At 32.2% G+C, this 15,981-nt stretch overlaps 1 protein-coding gene across 1 annotated transcript in view; it reads left to right on the forward strand.

Moving 5' to 3' along the window:
• Positions 1-13,233, forward strand: part of LOC114332065 (uncharacterized) — a 52,786-nt gene extending 39,553 nt beyond the window's left edge. The window contains exon 3 of the mRNA XM_028281776.2: positions 847-13,233. Coding sequence (XP_028137577.1) covers positions 847-1,181 — 335 coding nt within the window. The 3' untranslated portion in view covers positions 1,182-13,233. The remainder of the gene's footprint in view (positions 1-846) is intronic.
• Positions 13,234-15,981: the final 2,748 nt, after the last annotated feature.

A 15,981-nucleotide genomic window follows, 5' to 3' on the forward strand; every position in this document is an offset into this window, starting at 1 on the left:
TAACGGCGATATCACTACGTTGAACCATTTGGCTCTGAGGTTAAATTGATGCAAGAGTCGTTACAGGTCGTCCTCGTTTTTGGCAACCAACGCAGCGTCACCAGCATACCGCGAGCTTGACATCTCTTTATCTTCCATTATGTGTCTTCTCATTTTGCACGCTCAGTATTGGTTGTTTAAAGGTTTCATCAACAATATGAATAAACTAGCCACAACAGAAAGAGCAATGGGAAGAGCAATGTTAAGTATACGACTGTCAGATAAAAAGAGGAACGACTGGATAAGAACAAAAACAAAAGTCCTGGATATCATAATAAAAATTTCTAAACTCAAATGGAGCTTCGCAGGCAACTCAAATGAGCGTTTTGCTAGACAAAAAGACCAACGTTGGAACGCCACAATGCAACATTGGAGACCTTACAAAGGTAAATGACCAAGAGGAAGACTACAGATGATATGGGTAGATGAGATGATATAAAAAAATAGCCGGAACCAATTATAAATATGTATGTTGCTCAGGACAGAGATTGATGGAAGGAGTTGGGAGAGGCCTATATTCAAGAATAGACGATAGAAGGCTAAGAAGAAGAAGTTAAAATTTATATGTCTACAGTTTACAATAAAATAAATTTTTATCCAGTTAATGAAAAAATGTATATACGCTGTATAAAATTTCTTAGGCTGTATGATATTATTTTATTTCTTTTATTCTTTATTCATGCAAATGGAGAAAAGCTAGCAAACGTGACTTTCGCTGTACATTCCACTTTGCAACTTGCACTTGCCTGCACTTTAATTGGTCATAAGAATATTGCTCCAAAACAATCGAATACTTGTTTTTTTCAGGTAAATTACCCACACCTTTGCACCGACAATGCTCCTTTCCGGTAACTCCAAGCAATATTCCAGCTATTTCTTCAAGCAATCGTGGATTTTCCACGGGAGGGCGCAGATTTTCTATGCAGGCTACCACAAAGTACGTTCCTGTCGTTGATGGTCGACCAGCAGCTGTCCTCGAAGGAAGACGACATTCCATTGTATCGGACGGCAGAAATCCAATGATTATGATGGAGAGCAACAGAAGGATCTCGTTCGATACGAGGGGAATGATTATTAACGCTGTCGACGATGCTTCTGACAGAAGGTACCATGGTCATGGTAGACGTGTGCACAGACATTAAGACTGATTTGCATGGTAAGACAAAGCCGTACTTATCCTCTTAGAAACCAAAACATATTAAGAGAAGTTTTAAAATATTCACTCACCATGGTGTTAAAGAACATCATAAGGGTTCATAGCGCTGCTACAGATTTATATTAACTTAAAATTAGGAGAATGTTAGTGGTTAATATGAAAATAAAACATAGACTGAAGTTAAACCATAGTTAGATATATTAGTGTAGTCACTGAAGGTAGTTATGAGCTATTACCTCCGATTTCGTTGAAACTTCATCGATTTTCATGAAATTTGGTAAGTGGTTAGAAGATACCGCAAGGAACAAAAGTGACATGGTGCCAACTTGCGCTTTTACCCTGGGGATGCCACCCCTTCTCGAGAGTGATAATTATTTAATTAAAATAACCCCATAAATAAATCAAAGGATAAATTCTAAGCAAAATTTAAGCCTCATTTAAAGTTATTAAAACAAAGCAATACTTTTTGAGATGTTAAAGATCAAAGATTCTAATTTGTCATTCCGAAATTATAAGTTTTTACAAAAAAGGTGTTATTACCAAAATTGAAAATAATAAAAAATCAAATAAATTCCTTACTTGGAAAATCTTTTAGTGTTAATTCAAAGTAAGTTATCGATAATTAAATGCATATTTTTTTCGGCGAATTTACTGAATATTTGTCAAATTACTCAATATTATCTATAAAATGCGAAGAAGTTTATAGCATTACAATTTATGCTTCAGAAACTTTTTAAAATGTATGCTCCAAAATTTTTTTTTAAAAAATGTTATTGGTTTTTTTTTTTTTGGATAACTCCATTAATTTTTACGAGATGTATCAGGTTCATCTAAAAACCATTTGAAATGTAATTCTAAGGGCTATAAAATTGAATTAAATGAATCTTTTAAATCCTTTATTTTTAAAGACAAGGGTTAAAGGGCCCATTTACATGGTTCTGGCAGTAAAATTTGGCCTTTAAACGTTTATATCTCGGTTATTTTTTATCCCACAAAAGTAAGATATTTGCTAAAGAAAAATCTAAAATTTGGTTCTCTTTTATTTTTTACGTATATCGAGTATTTGGGGAGTTATTAGATATAATATATAATAAAAAAGTGGAAATTACGAGAATTGGAAAAATTCTAATTTTTTTAAATTCTATTTATTTTTTCAAAAATATGCATTCTAAACTAGTCAAAATTTTTGAAGTCATTCTTCTTCTTTATGTGCCTTGTCCGTTCCGAACGTTGGCAATTAACATGGCTATTCTGACTTTGTTTACGGCAGATCTGAATAGTTCGGCAGATGACAATCCGAAACCCGAACCAGTACCGCAAGTTTTAAAGCTACGAGTGTCTCCTCCTCCCTGGACCCCTTCTGCTATCTACACTCAGCGGCACAAAATTCCGCCACCCAAAACTTTTGATTAAGTTTGACAATTTATAACTTTATTATTTGTGCTCCGAATTTTAAGATTCTTACACCAGTTTGTAGGTATATGTATTGACATCGTTTGGTATTATTCCGGTAAAACAAAAATTTTGCATGCATGGTATTATGCAGGGGTGAATGGAAGCGTTGTATTTTCTCCTAACTTTAAAAAATTCTGCGGAAAATGGAAGAGCCGATTTTGTTCCATATCCTCCAGGATAATACAAAATTTTTTAAAAATAGGACAAAATACAACGCTTCCATTCACCCCCGTATAATGCCATCTAAGCAAAAAAATTTTGTGACCGGATTAATATCAAACGACATCAATACATGTACCTACAAACTGGTGTAAGAATCTTGAAAATCGGAGTACAAATAAAAAAGTTATAGATTGTCAAACTTAATAAAAAATTTTGGGTGGCGGAATTTTGTGCCAATGAGTGTATTTTCCCTGAAGTTATTACTTATTCTAAAATAAAGAAAATATCTATTATTTTCTATGGAAATTATCATAAATTTTAATTTTTGTGAAAATGGCGTACTTATGTTTTATTTTTCACTTTTTCCTTAAAAACTCGAAAGAGTTCTCTTCTTTTTATCATAACTTTTTTGCGTTTAATGCTATCAACTTTTTCTGGAGCTCATTTGATAAATATTCCTGAGTATTTTGACAAGTATTTAGTAAGTATATTTCACAAAATTCATCGTTTTCCTGTTAAGCTTGAGTAATTAAATTTTAGTACTACTCGCCGAAAAAAATATACATTCAATTACCTATAACTCATTTTGATGTAATATTAACCCTGCTGTCCCGTTCGAGTCAACTACACGAATGTACTGTTCGAGCCAATATGACCCAACTGTGGTTTACGCTCCTTAATCGAAATAAAATAAGCTAATGGTGATAAATAAAACTTTACTAACAAAAAATTATGGTTAATTAAACAAAAATTTTGTTGTTAATGTAAATTAAACTTTATTAACAAACCTAAAAGGTATTATTTCTTTCATTAACAAAAAAAGCCTAGTAACAAATATCTACAAAAATTTAATTCAGTTTACAGCTGGGACAGTAATACAACGAATCGGTTTTACAAATACAGTTGAGTCCGCGAATCTTTACCCGTGCGTCATCATTTAAAGCATACGAAATAAGTCGATGATAAGTCGGAAATTGAAATTTACTAAACGCAATAGCAAGTGACAGTAAGTGACTTGCTGTTGCGTTTAGTAAATTTCAATTTCCGACTTATCATCGACTTATTTCGTATGCTTTAAATGATGACGCACGGGTAAAGATTCGCGGACTCAACTGTATGTTTATGATTACAACATCAAAATTAGTCATGATATCGTTTTTAGAGCAAGTTTACAGCGTGGTCGTGGTCGTTTAGTAGGCGGAGTTAGATTGTCCATAAACGGTTCACTAGCATTTCCGTCTTGTCTACTCGTTACGGGTCTAGGACGTTTCATCGCCGCCAGTTCATCGCCGCCATTTCGATGCCGCCAGTTCATCGCCGGCCGATTCATCGCCAGTCAGTTAATCGCTATCTGATATAATGCCTATATTTTCGACAGTTGCTTTTATTATTTAATTTTAGTATTAATTATGATTTAGATATGACCATTCCCGTTGACAGACTTACGCCCGGTTTCCGAAAGGATGATCATCTCAAAAATTATGTAATCGACGATTAACAATAGATTAAATGCGTCAGAAACGTCAAACAAACTAGTTTTAACAACAGTCGATCACCTGACAAAAGATTAATCGTTAGTTAACAGCCGATCATGAGTGTTTTGAGTCTCCGAAAGGTCGATTAATCAGTTTCGCTTGTCAAACGGCGGTAAAAATGGACTGTTACCTAATCTGCGACTATCCGTCGATTAACGGGCTGTTAAAAGTTTTTTTTAGTTTTTTAATTACTGTAATTAACAAATACCGGGAAAAAATTGTCAAATAACACATATATAAATGATATAAATCATATTATTCAATAAAAATAAGATTTTTTGTGGAAGAAATAATTTAAAATATTTATTTAACTTGCAGAACATGGATATCTCGGACATTTTTTATATTTGATTATATAATTTATATTTTTTTTTCTTTAAAAAATGTAAGATAACAAGGATGCTAGACCTATAGAGCTATTTTTTGAGAGGCCAGAGCTCTAAAAAGCAGAACATAATGATTATAGCGATGTAAATAAGAGGGAAAACGTGTGAGAAATTATAGCAGCTAACTTTGAAGACAATAAAACAGCCGGTAAATAAATTAAAAATAAATATAAAAAGTAAATATATAGACCAAAAATAAAAATACGATTATAAAATATTATAGATCATAAATAAACTGTTTTATATCTCCAACTCTCGTCACATTACCTAGCCTCATTTTTAAAATGCTCTCGTTCAATTCTTGCTCCAAACAAAAGTGACAGTACGTAAGAGAGAATGCACCTTTAGAATCTAAAGATACAAGTTTGGATTTAGAGGTTAATATAATTGAAATTTTGAAGGATAACAGCCAATTGTGACAGTATCGCTACCAAATTGTATGTCAGATCATCGATTACATGATCTATGATCATGCAATTTTACAATAATTGGCGTTTGAGAAACCCATCACAGGTTAACAGTTGATCAAATCTGACAGCCGATTAGATGATCGGAGATTTGAATAACGTTTCGGAAACCGGCTGTAAATATAATAATATTTTTTATCTTTTTAATTGTCATAACTTTTGAACTGAATTTAACGTCGTGTCGTGTCATCTCCCATAACATAAAATCAAATGACTAACTGGCGATGAAATGGACTGGCGATGAACCGGCGGCGTCGAAACGGCGGCGATGAACCGGCGGCGATGAAACGTCCCATTCCGCTCGTTACTGCTCGTGTCCTTTTTACCAGTTCTTATGAGCCTTTAGTTATTGGTATATTTTTTCTGGAAACGTTGACTGGTTTCATCAGTCTTTTTCCCAAATCCTCAAAAAAAATTCGCCGTTTTGACAGTTTATTGTTACGTCCATAAAACGAACGCGTTGTAGGCAGAAATATCCAGCAGATTATAAAAAACATTCATTGGCTAGCGATTTGTCTTCTTAAGCCGGACTCAAACGACTCGTGTACTTGGCGAATAATCGTCACTTGCGTATACTGGCAATGCTGTGTGAGTGGGTTACTAGTACAATTATTGTACTATTTGTCAAACACTAATAATAATAATGTTAATACTACTATTAATTGATAAAGAATTGTTCTAGTAACCCTCCCAAAAGACATAGTAAGTAACGCAAGTAACGATTATTCGCCAAGTACACGAGTCGTTTGAGCCCGGCTTTACATTTATATGTACCAACAAGCTAATCTAGAGTAATCTAAAGCTTGGAATTGTAATCTAAAATAATTTGTGGCTTTTTTCATTTGATGAAAGTGATGCATGATGCATTGATTCATGATGCAGAGTACTCATGAAAACAACATTTTTATTATTTTGAGGAATATTGTCAACAGTGGTATCTTGCGTGAAGCAAAAAGACGAACTATGAACTTCTTTATTCGCAATTTTTGCTGGAAGCTCCGGTTTATTTTTCTTATAGTCCCCGACATTTTACTTTTTTTTAGAGGACATTGTCTTAAATTTTATGATGTAAAAAATTTATCACAAGTAGTATTGTGGCCTTTCAAATCTACTATTTAAGTCACACACCACACGCATTCCCTGATTTCGTTCTTGCTCGGCACCTGCTTTACTGTATAGATCTGTAATTTTAGAGCATCAGAAGTTTTACTGTTCATAAGTACATAAAGCCCAAATTTTGTGCCATATTTCGCTGGCTTGCTTGGAATGTACTTGAAGGGATAGCGGCCTCTAAAGACAACTAGTTGCTCATCGACGGTAACATTTTGACCAGAGGTAAAAAAATTTGGTACATTTTCTATCCATTTTTCCCAAATTTCACGTATTGAAGTAAGTTTATCATAACGTCTCCTGTACTGTCTTATTAGTTTTTTTATCAAAGCGTATTACTTGCGAACTTTTTGTAAATACTTCAAGGGACGTTGTTGATCGAAATTTACTACGACCCGTTTCTTCATTCCACGAACTTTCAGTTGATTCACAATGGGACTTAAAAAGTCGAGCTAAAAATAAAAGACCAATGTATACTTGGAAACTAATTTTATCAAGTATTTCCAGTTGGTTCCAAAAATACGCTGTCATTCGATGTTGGTCATATCTATAATTTGGTTTGCAACTATGTTTGCAACATCGTCCAGCTATACTACAATTTGTTTATAAGTTCTAGCTTGCAGAAACCTCTTTTTATTTATAGATGTACCCGACTGACAAACACTGTTAGAAAATATAGAATACTGCCAACTAAACATGCATACACAGGTAATTTTTAACGGTTTAAATACGCGAGTCATATTGACCCGAACGTAAACTAGGTAACAATTTAATTTTTATCAAAAAAATCATAAAGTTGATTGTTTATTTCATAATATTCTTGTTCTCATGATCATTTTTCAGTGCGTCACAGTTTTTCGATTTCTCTCTAATGCATTAAGTTAGATGAGACGGAAAAAGCGGTAGCTCCGTGATTAAACACAAAAATAATGCAGCATTTCAATGGTTATATACATAAGATGTCTATTCCTAACCTACGTTTGATTCGCTGATATTTAGAATGCGCGTTTTTTCTAGCCAATCAAATACACGTATTACGAACATTTGACGAAAACTTTGTCCATTTTGGCCATTTTTTAGAAGTGTCAAAGAGTCAAGTGACGGTTCTTATTCAGGTCAGTATTTTGTGTACCTGTCATTTTGAAATTTCGAATTCGACTTCCCTTGTGTTTCACAACGTTTTTGTGCATTATTTTGTGTTTTGGTTTAGAATTTAGTTCGTTAAAAGTTAGTCATTGGCGTGAGGAGACTAGAGACATTCGAGATGTACCGAAGAGTGCTAAATATCTCATGAGTAGATAGAATAGCCAACGTGGAAGTAATGAGACTTACGCATAAGGAACGAGAAGAACTAACAAATAAGAATAAAACTGAGATATATGGGACATGTGATGAGAGACGTAGGGGAAGTCGAGGCAAAGTGAACAAGTTAAGATTTGTCAAATAATATGACATACGAAAATAATAATTACGACTATTTTTTGTTCATACGATAGCAGAACCATTTGGCTACATAATCCAATACCTAAAAACTAAAAAACAGTTTTATGTAATATGCTGTAAACATATTTCCCAAAAGTCGCAAAAAGTTCACTTTGCCCCTCAGGCGGGGCAAAGTGAACTTTGGTATTGGGGCAAAGTAAAACATATTAGATCAATTAAATATTTAATCAGGAAATACAATTAAACAAACTTAAAACATAAAAGGTTCTATATAAACTGGATTGTTCCATATCTGACTCTTTTAGAGCGAAGCTTTCCCATGATTTGAGATACAGTTATTACCGAGATATCATCTACCTCTGGAAAGACGAAGATGTTCCAGTTTCCTCTATACCGTCTCAGAAATTTTACTTCATACCCGTTTTTAATGGACCTTTAACTTGGGCAACAAATTCTTTTTTTATTTTATCCTTAGTTAGTTGAACTATTATAAAATCTTTGGCAAACACATCTTTCGTTGGAACTGCAGTAAGCTGGTTTGTTTGCAAAATTTCAACAACTTCATCACTGAAGGTTTCCGTGTCACTGGAATCTTCGCACAAGTGGGCATCATCAACATCATGATCTTCGGAGTCAGAAGATTCTGGAACAGCAATTTTTCGTTTTACTGCAACTTTTTTCTCATAATTCCTGTCATTTGACATATTCTACATGTTCCACTCATTAAAACGCCCATTTGGTGATAAATAGCCGTCTGATTTTTGCATGAGAGTTTAATCTCTGTTCGAAGAGTTTAAGTCTGTTCTGTCGGACAAAATAAATGTGCCGTTTTCGTGGCGTGACCGTTCCAAATTTTTAACCTGTTCCACAATTAAAACTGCCCCTGTTCCAGTGTTCCCATATATCAAAGTTTATCCGACTAGACACCCTTAAGCTATTAACAAATTTTCAGCTTGCTATTAATCAACTTTTTTTTCATACGCGGGATCCAGACCTATAATATATCTATAGTAGTTTTTTTATCCGGTTTAATTTTAGGCGATACAAGAATTAGTAAATTAATCTCGGATAAATTAAACCGAGACTAAATATAGTTTCTAACCTTCAACCTTCAATAAACACATTCTACAAATCTATCTACTACAAAACAATAGTGGGGGCAAAGTGAACCTAGGATCACTTTGCCCCTTGCGAAAAACTTCACTTTACCCCACACTGGTACTTTTTTGACATTTGATGTTAATGTAAAACTGTCATTACATATCATCTTCGTTTTCTTGCAAAACTATCTCTAATTAGATGCCTAACATAATAGATTAACAATGTTTGAATGTAATAATAACTAGTTGAGTTATACATTAGATTACACACTTACCAGATTAGAATTTTACCACCATAAAATAAAAATTTCATCCACAACTTAGCAGCTTTCGTCAAACGTGTTCTCGTCGTAAGCACAATGTTACCAACTTAAATATATTAAATTTACGTTTGAAACTGTATTACTGGCGCGAATAATTTAAAATTTAAAAAGATACTTTACTTTGCTCCAACGGTTCAGTTTGCCCCGACTTCCCCTATATCTAATACTCCAGGTCATTATGCAAGAAAAAGATCCATAGTAAGAAGACGTAACTCATGGCTGAAGAACCTTAGGAACTGGTTTGAATGTAATAACAATGAATTATTTAGAGCTGCGGTTTCAGAAATAAAGATCTCTCTGATGATTGCCAACTTTTGAAGCGGAGACAGCACCTAGAGAAGAAAATAAAAACAGTTTATGGATAGTTTTGTGTCATTTTTTAATGTTTCCATATTTATAAATTTAATTAACAATATTGTTTACTTTTTAATTTTATTCCCCTTTATAAAAAATACCTACACGTTAACATATTGTGTAAAAATCAAATCTACTAAATTACTAATTAGTTTAATTCCACAAGCTTTTCACCTATGGCTAAGTACGATTCTAGCATCTGTCAGATTCGTCAATAATTACATGAAATAAGTCTCGACACGCCCAATACAGTATATGACGTCATAATTAATGACGCACTGAAAAATGATCATGAGAACAAGATTATGCAATTGAAAGACCTCATATTAGGTAATAGAGTCACGAAACATCAAATCGTTACGCCGCATAATAATTTGAAAATAAGAAATAATTTTTTTTGTGTCAAATAGACCCGAACAGGAGAGCAGGGTTAAATGGTTTTTCAAGTAAGAAAATTATTGTATTTTTTATTTAATTTCTTTGTAAAACTTATAGTTTTTGAGTTATTTATGAAAAACCGCTTTAAAGCATGCATTTTTTTCACGAAAAATTAAAATGTTTGCTCTTTAATGATTCAAAAAGTATTGATTTATTTTAATAACTTTATATAACAAATTTTGCTAGAGTTTGTCCCTCCATCTGATTTATGAGGTTATTTTTAATAAAATAATTTTCACCCTCGAGAAAGGGTGGCATCCACCCACAGGGTGACAACCACTTACTAATTTTCATGAAAATCGCTGGAGGTACAACAAAATCGGAGATGAAAACTTTTAATGGCAGCACTAAAATATTCAGTATACCGTGTATCCTACGGTTTTCGATAAGTACACATTATGATACTAAAGTACGGCTTTGTAAAGAATGTACGTTAAAACTGTTTAGAAGGTATTAAAACTGTATCCAAAAATCTACAAAATATCTTATACCTATAATTAATGTTAGTGAAAATGATAAAAAAGAATTTATCTTTCGTATAGACAATCACTAACTTAAATTCTAGTAAATATATATTTTGATAAAATTTTAAAAAATTTTTCAATATTTTACCTTTTCTAAACTCACATTTATTATTATGGTAGGGGAGCCCAAGCGGAGATTTTTGCAGTTACTCGAGCGCGTCAGATTATCATATGGGGAGAAAATTGGTACCCTGCAGATGTACCTATACCATATATTGGCTCTTAACACGGGGGGGTTCGTTAAGGGGGCCCGAAAAAAAAATCTATTTAAGGATTTACAAAATACCGTTTATATGAATTGTTCTGTTTGGTATCAAGCTGACATAAGTATAAGATTTTCTATCACTTTCAAAGGACTTTATATAAAAGGGTTGTGTTTTGTGATTGATCTGTTATAAACTTGTTTTTCTATTATAAAAAGTTTATTAATTCCAGTGAAGTGGTTGAAATGAGTTCATTTATTATATGCTCCATCTCTTACTGATGACTGATGTTTAGGTGTCACAAAAACTGATGTTAACATTGATACCTGTAACAGTGTAGATAGTTTTATTTAGATTTAAAAAATTTTAACACCAATATATCAGAAATATTAATTAAAAAATTCTATAAAAATTTATGTGTTACTGTTCTAAAAGTTTCTATTTATTCGAAAGTTGTACAAATAAAAAAAATTATTCTTGAAATTAAAATTATAAGACTTGATGTGATAGTATATCCTATCAGCATATATGTCAAATTTGATGTCTGTGCACAAAGTTGAAAAAATTATAAAAAATAAAATAGTTTTTATATTATATCTTCATAACCTAGAATTATATTTGTGTAAAGGGTTGATTACTTACCTTGTCTAAAAAACTGTCTTTTGTGATATTGACTTTGTGATTAACATTTTCGAATTTCACATGCGACTACTGTAATGAATTTTCAAGAGGAAGGATTGTGTAGAAAACAAATACCTAGTTTAATCCAAATTTATGTTAATTTAATTAATTTACGTCAAAAAGAAGAAAAAAAAGACAATAGTTATGATAAGTACTAGATAAAGATAAAGTTAAAACTATGCAAGCTTTTTTTGTTAAGCGGGAAGTACCAATCTGTAAATAACTTTTTCTTTTTTCTCAACTAGTGTATCTTATATATTATTTACATATTTTTTTCACAATTATTAGTGTGTCTAATATATTATACAAGAATACAAAGTCCTTCTAAAGTACCTAACGAATTTAGCGAAATAATATTAGGATATTAAAAAAAATATTATTCCGACCTATTCTAGAATCCAAAAATTGATATGGATAAGTTGCACATGAAATTGGATAAAATATTTTCTTAAAATCAGTTATGTTTTATCTTTTCGGAAATCAATAATAATTATAATAGACACATTATATTAAAGAATTCTTATGAGGTAGGTAAGCCAAAGAAAAATCATTAGAATAAAACGTCAATGTTTTCTTACGTTTGTCCACGGCCTTCAACAATGATCATCTGAAAAGTGTAGTGGCTGGTATGATTTAGGTATATAGAATATAGACACACGAGACTGAAGTAAGACAAATTTATACGAAGAGTTTTTAAGTAAAGAAAATGATCAAGAACACAATGACACAATAACCAGCAAAATCAAAAATACATATATAACTAGGGTGCTACTATAGTATGCGGTCTACCGTCGAATTTATAATCGCATAAAAAAGAAGAATTATTATTTTAATTTTACAAATAATCCTTTGTTATATCTCTATTTCCTACATATTTTAGTTGGGACTTAGACAATTTTTGTGGCCTATTCCCAATTAAAATAGTAACTTAATACGACAAAGTATTAGTTTGTAGAATTAAAATAATAATTCTTCTCATTTATGCGTTTTATTCACTTTGTAAAGATTTTCATTATAGTGTGCAAACCCTTCTGAGAAAAGATTAAAAAGATTATGGTATTGTTTAGCCAGTTCAGCATTGCAGAACGTGAACCTTCGAGGCCACATAACAAACCAACAAATCAGGCAAAGATCAAGAGTTCAAGACGGACGTCAAGGTAGAACACAAGACGGACGGTGGACAAGACGAATCATGGAATGGAGGCCCAGAAACTATACAGAAGCAGAGGACGACCTCCGCGACTAGATGGGCCGACGATATAAAAAGACTAGCAGGAAACTGGGGACAAGCGGCCTAGTGTAGAGAAAACTGGAAAAAACTGAGGGAGGCCTATGTCCAGCAGTCGACGCGATTGGCTGATTAATGATGATGATTGTTTAGCCACATAGGTATAGGTATAGGAATTTTAGTTGGAAATAAGCCACAAAAATTGGCTTATTTTGAACATTATTATTATAGATAGTGACAGCAAGACCATATACTATCGTAGCACCTAGCTAGCATTATAGTATGCTACTAAATGTCACTACTTATAAAATATCTAATACTAAAAAGAAATAAAAGAGTTGAAAATAGAAGAAAGATACATTTTCTTCTACAAAATGGAAATGGAGGCAGTTTATATTCACACAATGCTCTGTGAAAAAACTTTTCTACATAATTGTTAGATAATAATGATAATTTTGTTTTAAAATGACAAAAATATTATTAAATGAAGTCTGTAATAGCAACACATAACACATAACTGATTTTATACTAATTTATGAATGTTTAGATGATAATATACAATTATTGTTAAAGATATTTTCTAATATGTGTAAGCTATACCTATAATTTAATATATTTTGTTAAGCCTATTCACTAGTTGTATTTTTTTATTTGACACCTTTTCAAAATAGAGCACCATGGACAAATATGAGGGAGGCCTATGTCCAGCAGTAGACGCAAAGGGCTGGATGATAATGATGATGATGACCTTTTCAGATAAAGATTACGATTGAATTACAGCACGATCAAATTCACTTTGTATTTGAGATTTGGATGTGCACTGTTGTTGACGTTCGGTTTTTCCACATTTTCTGAATTTTATTTTGGTACCGTGCCGATATTTTACTTGGAGAGACGCTACCAAAATTAAATTTAAAAAATTTGGAAAAACCAAACGTCCACACCAGTGGACATTCAAATCTCTAATACAAAGTGAATTTGGTCGTGCTGTACTTACGATATTTCTGGCAATGATCATCAAAAAGTTGTTCGATACAAATCCTACATTGTTAAAACTCTTTAAAATATGTGGTAAAACTAAGTATTAGTAAGGATATACTAATATTAAGCAAAACAAGAAAATTAATCGGTAGTTCACAATAAAGTGTTAGTTACATTCGCAATTATAAGGAAGTTAGTACCTATTTTTTAGATAGTTTAGATTACAAAAATACATTCAGCGACATTATTGGCAATTAATGTTTTACAACTTGTCACAGACAACAACAAGAAACAGGTTTAGTAAATATTCAGGCGAAGATATCAATAAAATATTAGTTAAAATGATTTAAAAAGACAGTTATTCATGAAATAATCTTAACGAATTACTCTCTTTGACATATTTAAATTAAAACTATCAAAGTGTCACTCGGGATATACAAATCAATAATTTTAGAGCTCTCGAGTAATTACTACTGATTATTTCATTCATAGAGATTCTGACCAATAAAAACCTACAAGAATGAAAATTACAGCGTTAATTTTTTATAATTTCCCGTCGTCAAGTATTACGTCAGATGCCCTTCGTTGCTAGGCAAAAATGAACATTCAGTGACATTAATAAGAATTAATATTTTACAACTTGTCAATTAGAACACCATGAACAGGATTAGCAATTACTCAGGCGAAGATATCAATAAAATATTAGTTAAAATGGTTTAAAAACAGTTTTATTCATGAAATAATCATACCGAATTAACACTCGATCTCTTAAAAATTACCGATTTGTTTAGCCCTCGTGACACTTTGACATAATTTCACTCCCCTTCGAGTTGTGAAATTAAAACTGTCAAAGTGTCACTCGGGATATAAATCGGTTATTTTAGAGCTCTCGTGTAATAGGGAACTTGCACATTTTTTTATTAGATATTAATGTTCAGTTTTGTTTAAAAATGAGATTTCCAAAATTTCACGCTTCAAAAACCTGTAATAACTTAGAAATACATATTTAAAGTCTTCTGCGGTATAAAATAGTTGAAACGGCCCGTGACGTCACATAGTTTTGCATTAGTTTTGATTATGGGTATATTTCGCTGTGTCTAGGTACACGGTAAAGTGTACGCAAATAAAAAAGTTAGGTAGACGCGAATTAAACTTCATCAAGCCAGTGACGTCATTATTTAGCTTGCGCAGTGACTATATATTTTGGTACATGCTATTTTGTTATGTTTAGTGTTTGTTTGATAGAAAAATATTTGTTTAGGGAAGGGAAGCAGAACTAGGCACATGTTTCAAACTTAATTGTAATAAATCAATGTATATATATATATATATATATATATATATATATATATATATATATATAACAGGTATATAATATTTGCTGAACAGTTAGGAAACAAGGTTGAAATATTGGGGTAGCAGCACCTCTTTTCAAACAACTCTTTATAATAGTTTTATAAATGGAATTTTATTTATAATGGAACTATTATAAAGAGTTTTCTTTGAGATTGCTGTTACCCCAATATTTCAACCTTGTTTTATATATATATATATATTGTTATATTTCTATTTGATATAAAAATTAAAATTTGATAATTATAAACAAAATTCACTTTAATATAAAATATTTTTAATTTTCTCAACCTCGGGCATATAAATTTAGAACAACCTGTATACAACAAATTGTTATATTTAATTTTAAGAAGTGATTAGAATAAGCGTACGAAACTCGGAACAATGTGCTTAGATAAACAAAGTGAATGACGCGTACCATTATCGTTCTTCTCGGAAGGTCGATCATTAGCCTATGCTAAATAAAACTCAGTGAAATAGATGATAGTTCATTATCGTTTTTCGCGGAAGGTTTCGATCATTAGCCTATGCTAAATAAGACTCATTTGAAAGAGAGAATAGGTCATTAAAATTTGTAAATAGTTAGAAAGTATTTTAGAATGGGAATTAAATATTTTCTTTTGAAATCCATTAAGCATATTTAGAAAGATTAAAAATTGGTTTTGAGGAATATTACGAATGAGAGTTGGTGGTGGAAGATTGATTTGTGAATCTGGAAGGGATATTTAGAAAGTAGGGGAATGGATGAGAAAGTGAGATCAGAATGTTTTGAGCTGTCGAGAAGTGAAGTCGAGTAGTAGACGGTAGTGTACGGAGAGTGAGAAAGCCGGTAGTTCCGTGAGTGTGGAGTATCTATCGTGGAACGAGAAGTAGGCCAGGTCGAGAGTAAAAGAACCTCCTTGAGCCAAGAGTGTCCCGGTAGCTGATAGCAGTTTCGAAAAAGGTAGAACACAGCATCACGACAAAAGCAGGAACGAGAGCTATTCGAGCTAGTTTTTCAAAGGAGAACATTACTGGAAGCCAGGACGAGGTTTGATCGCAGC

Source organism: Diabrotica virgifera, chromosome 5 (assembly GCF_917563875.1).
Source record: "Diabrotica virgifera virgifera chromosome 5, PGI_DIABVI_V3a".
NCBI lineage: Eukaryota > Metazoa > Arthropoda > Insecta > Coleoptera > Chrysomelidae > Diabrotica > Diabrotica virgifera.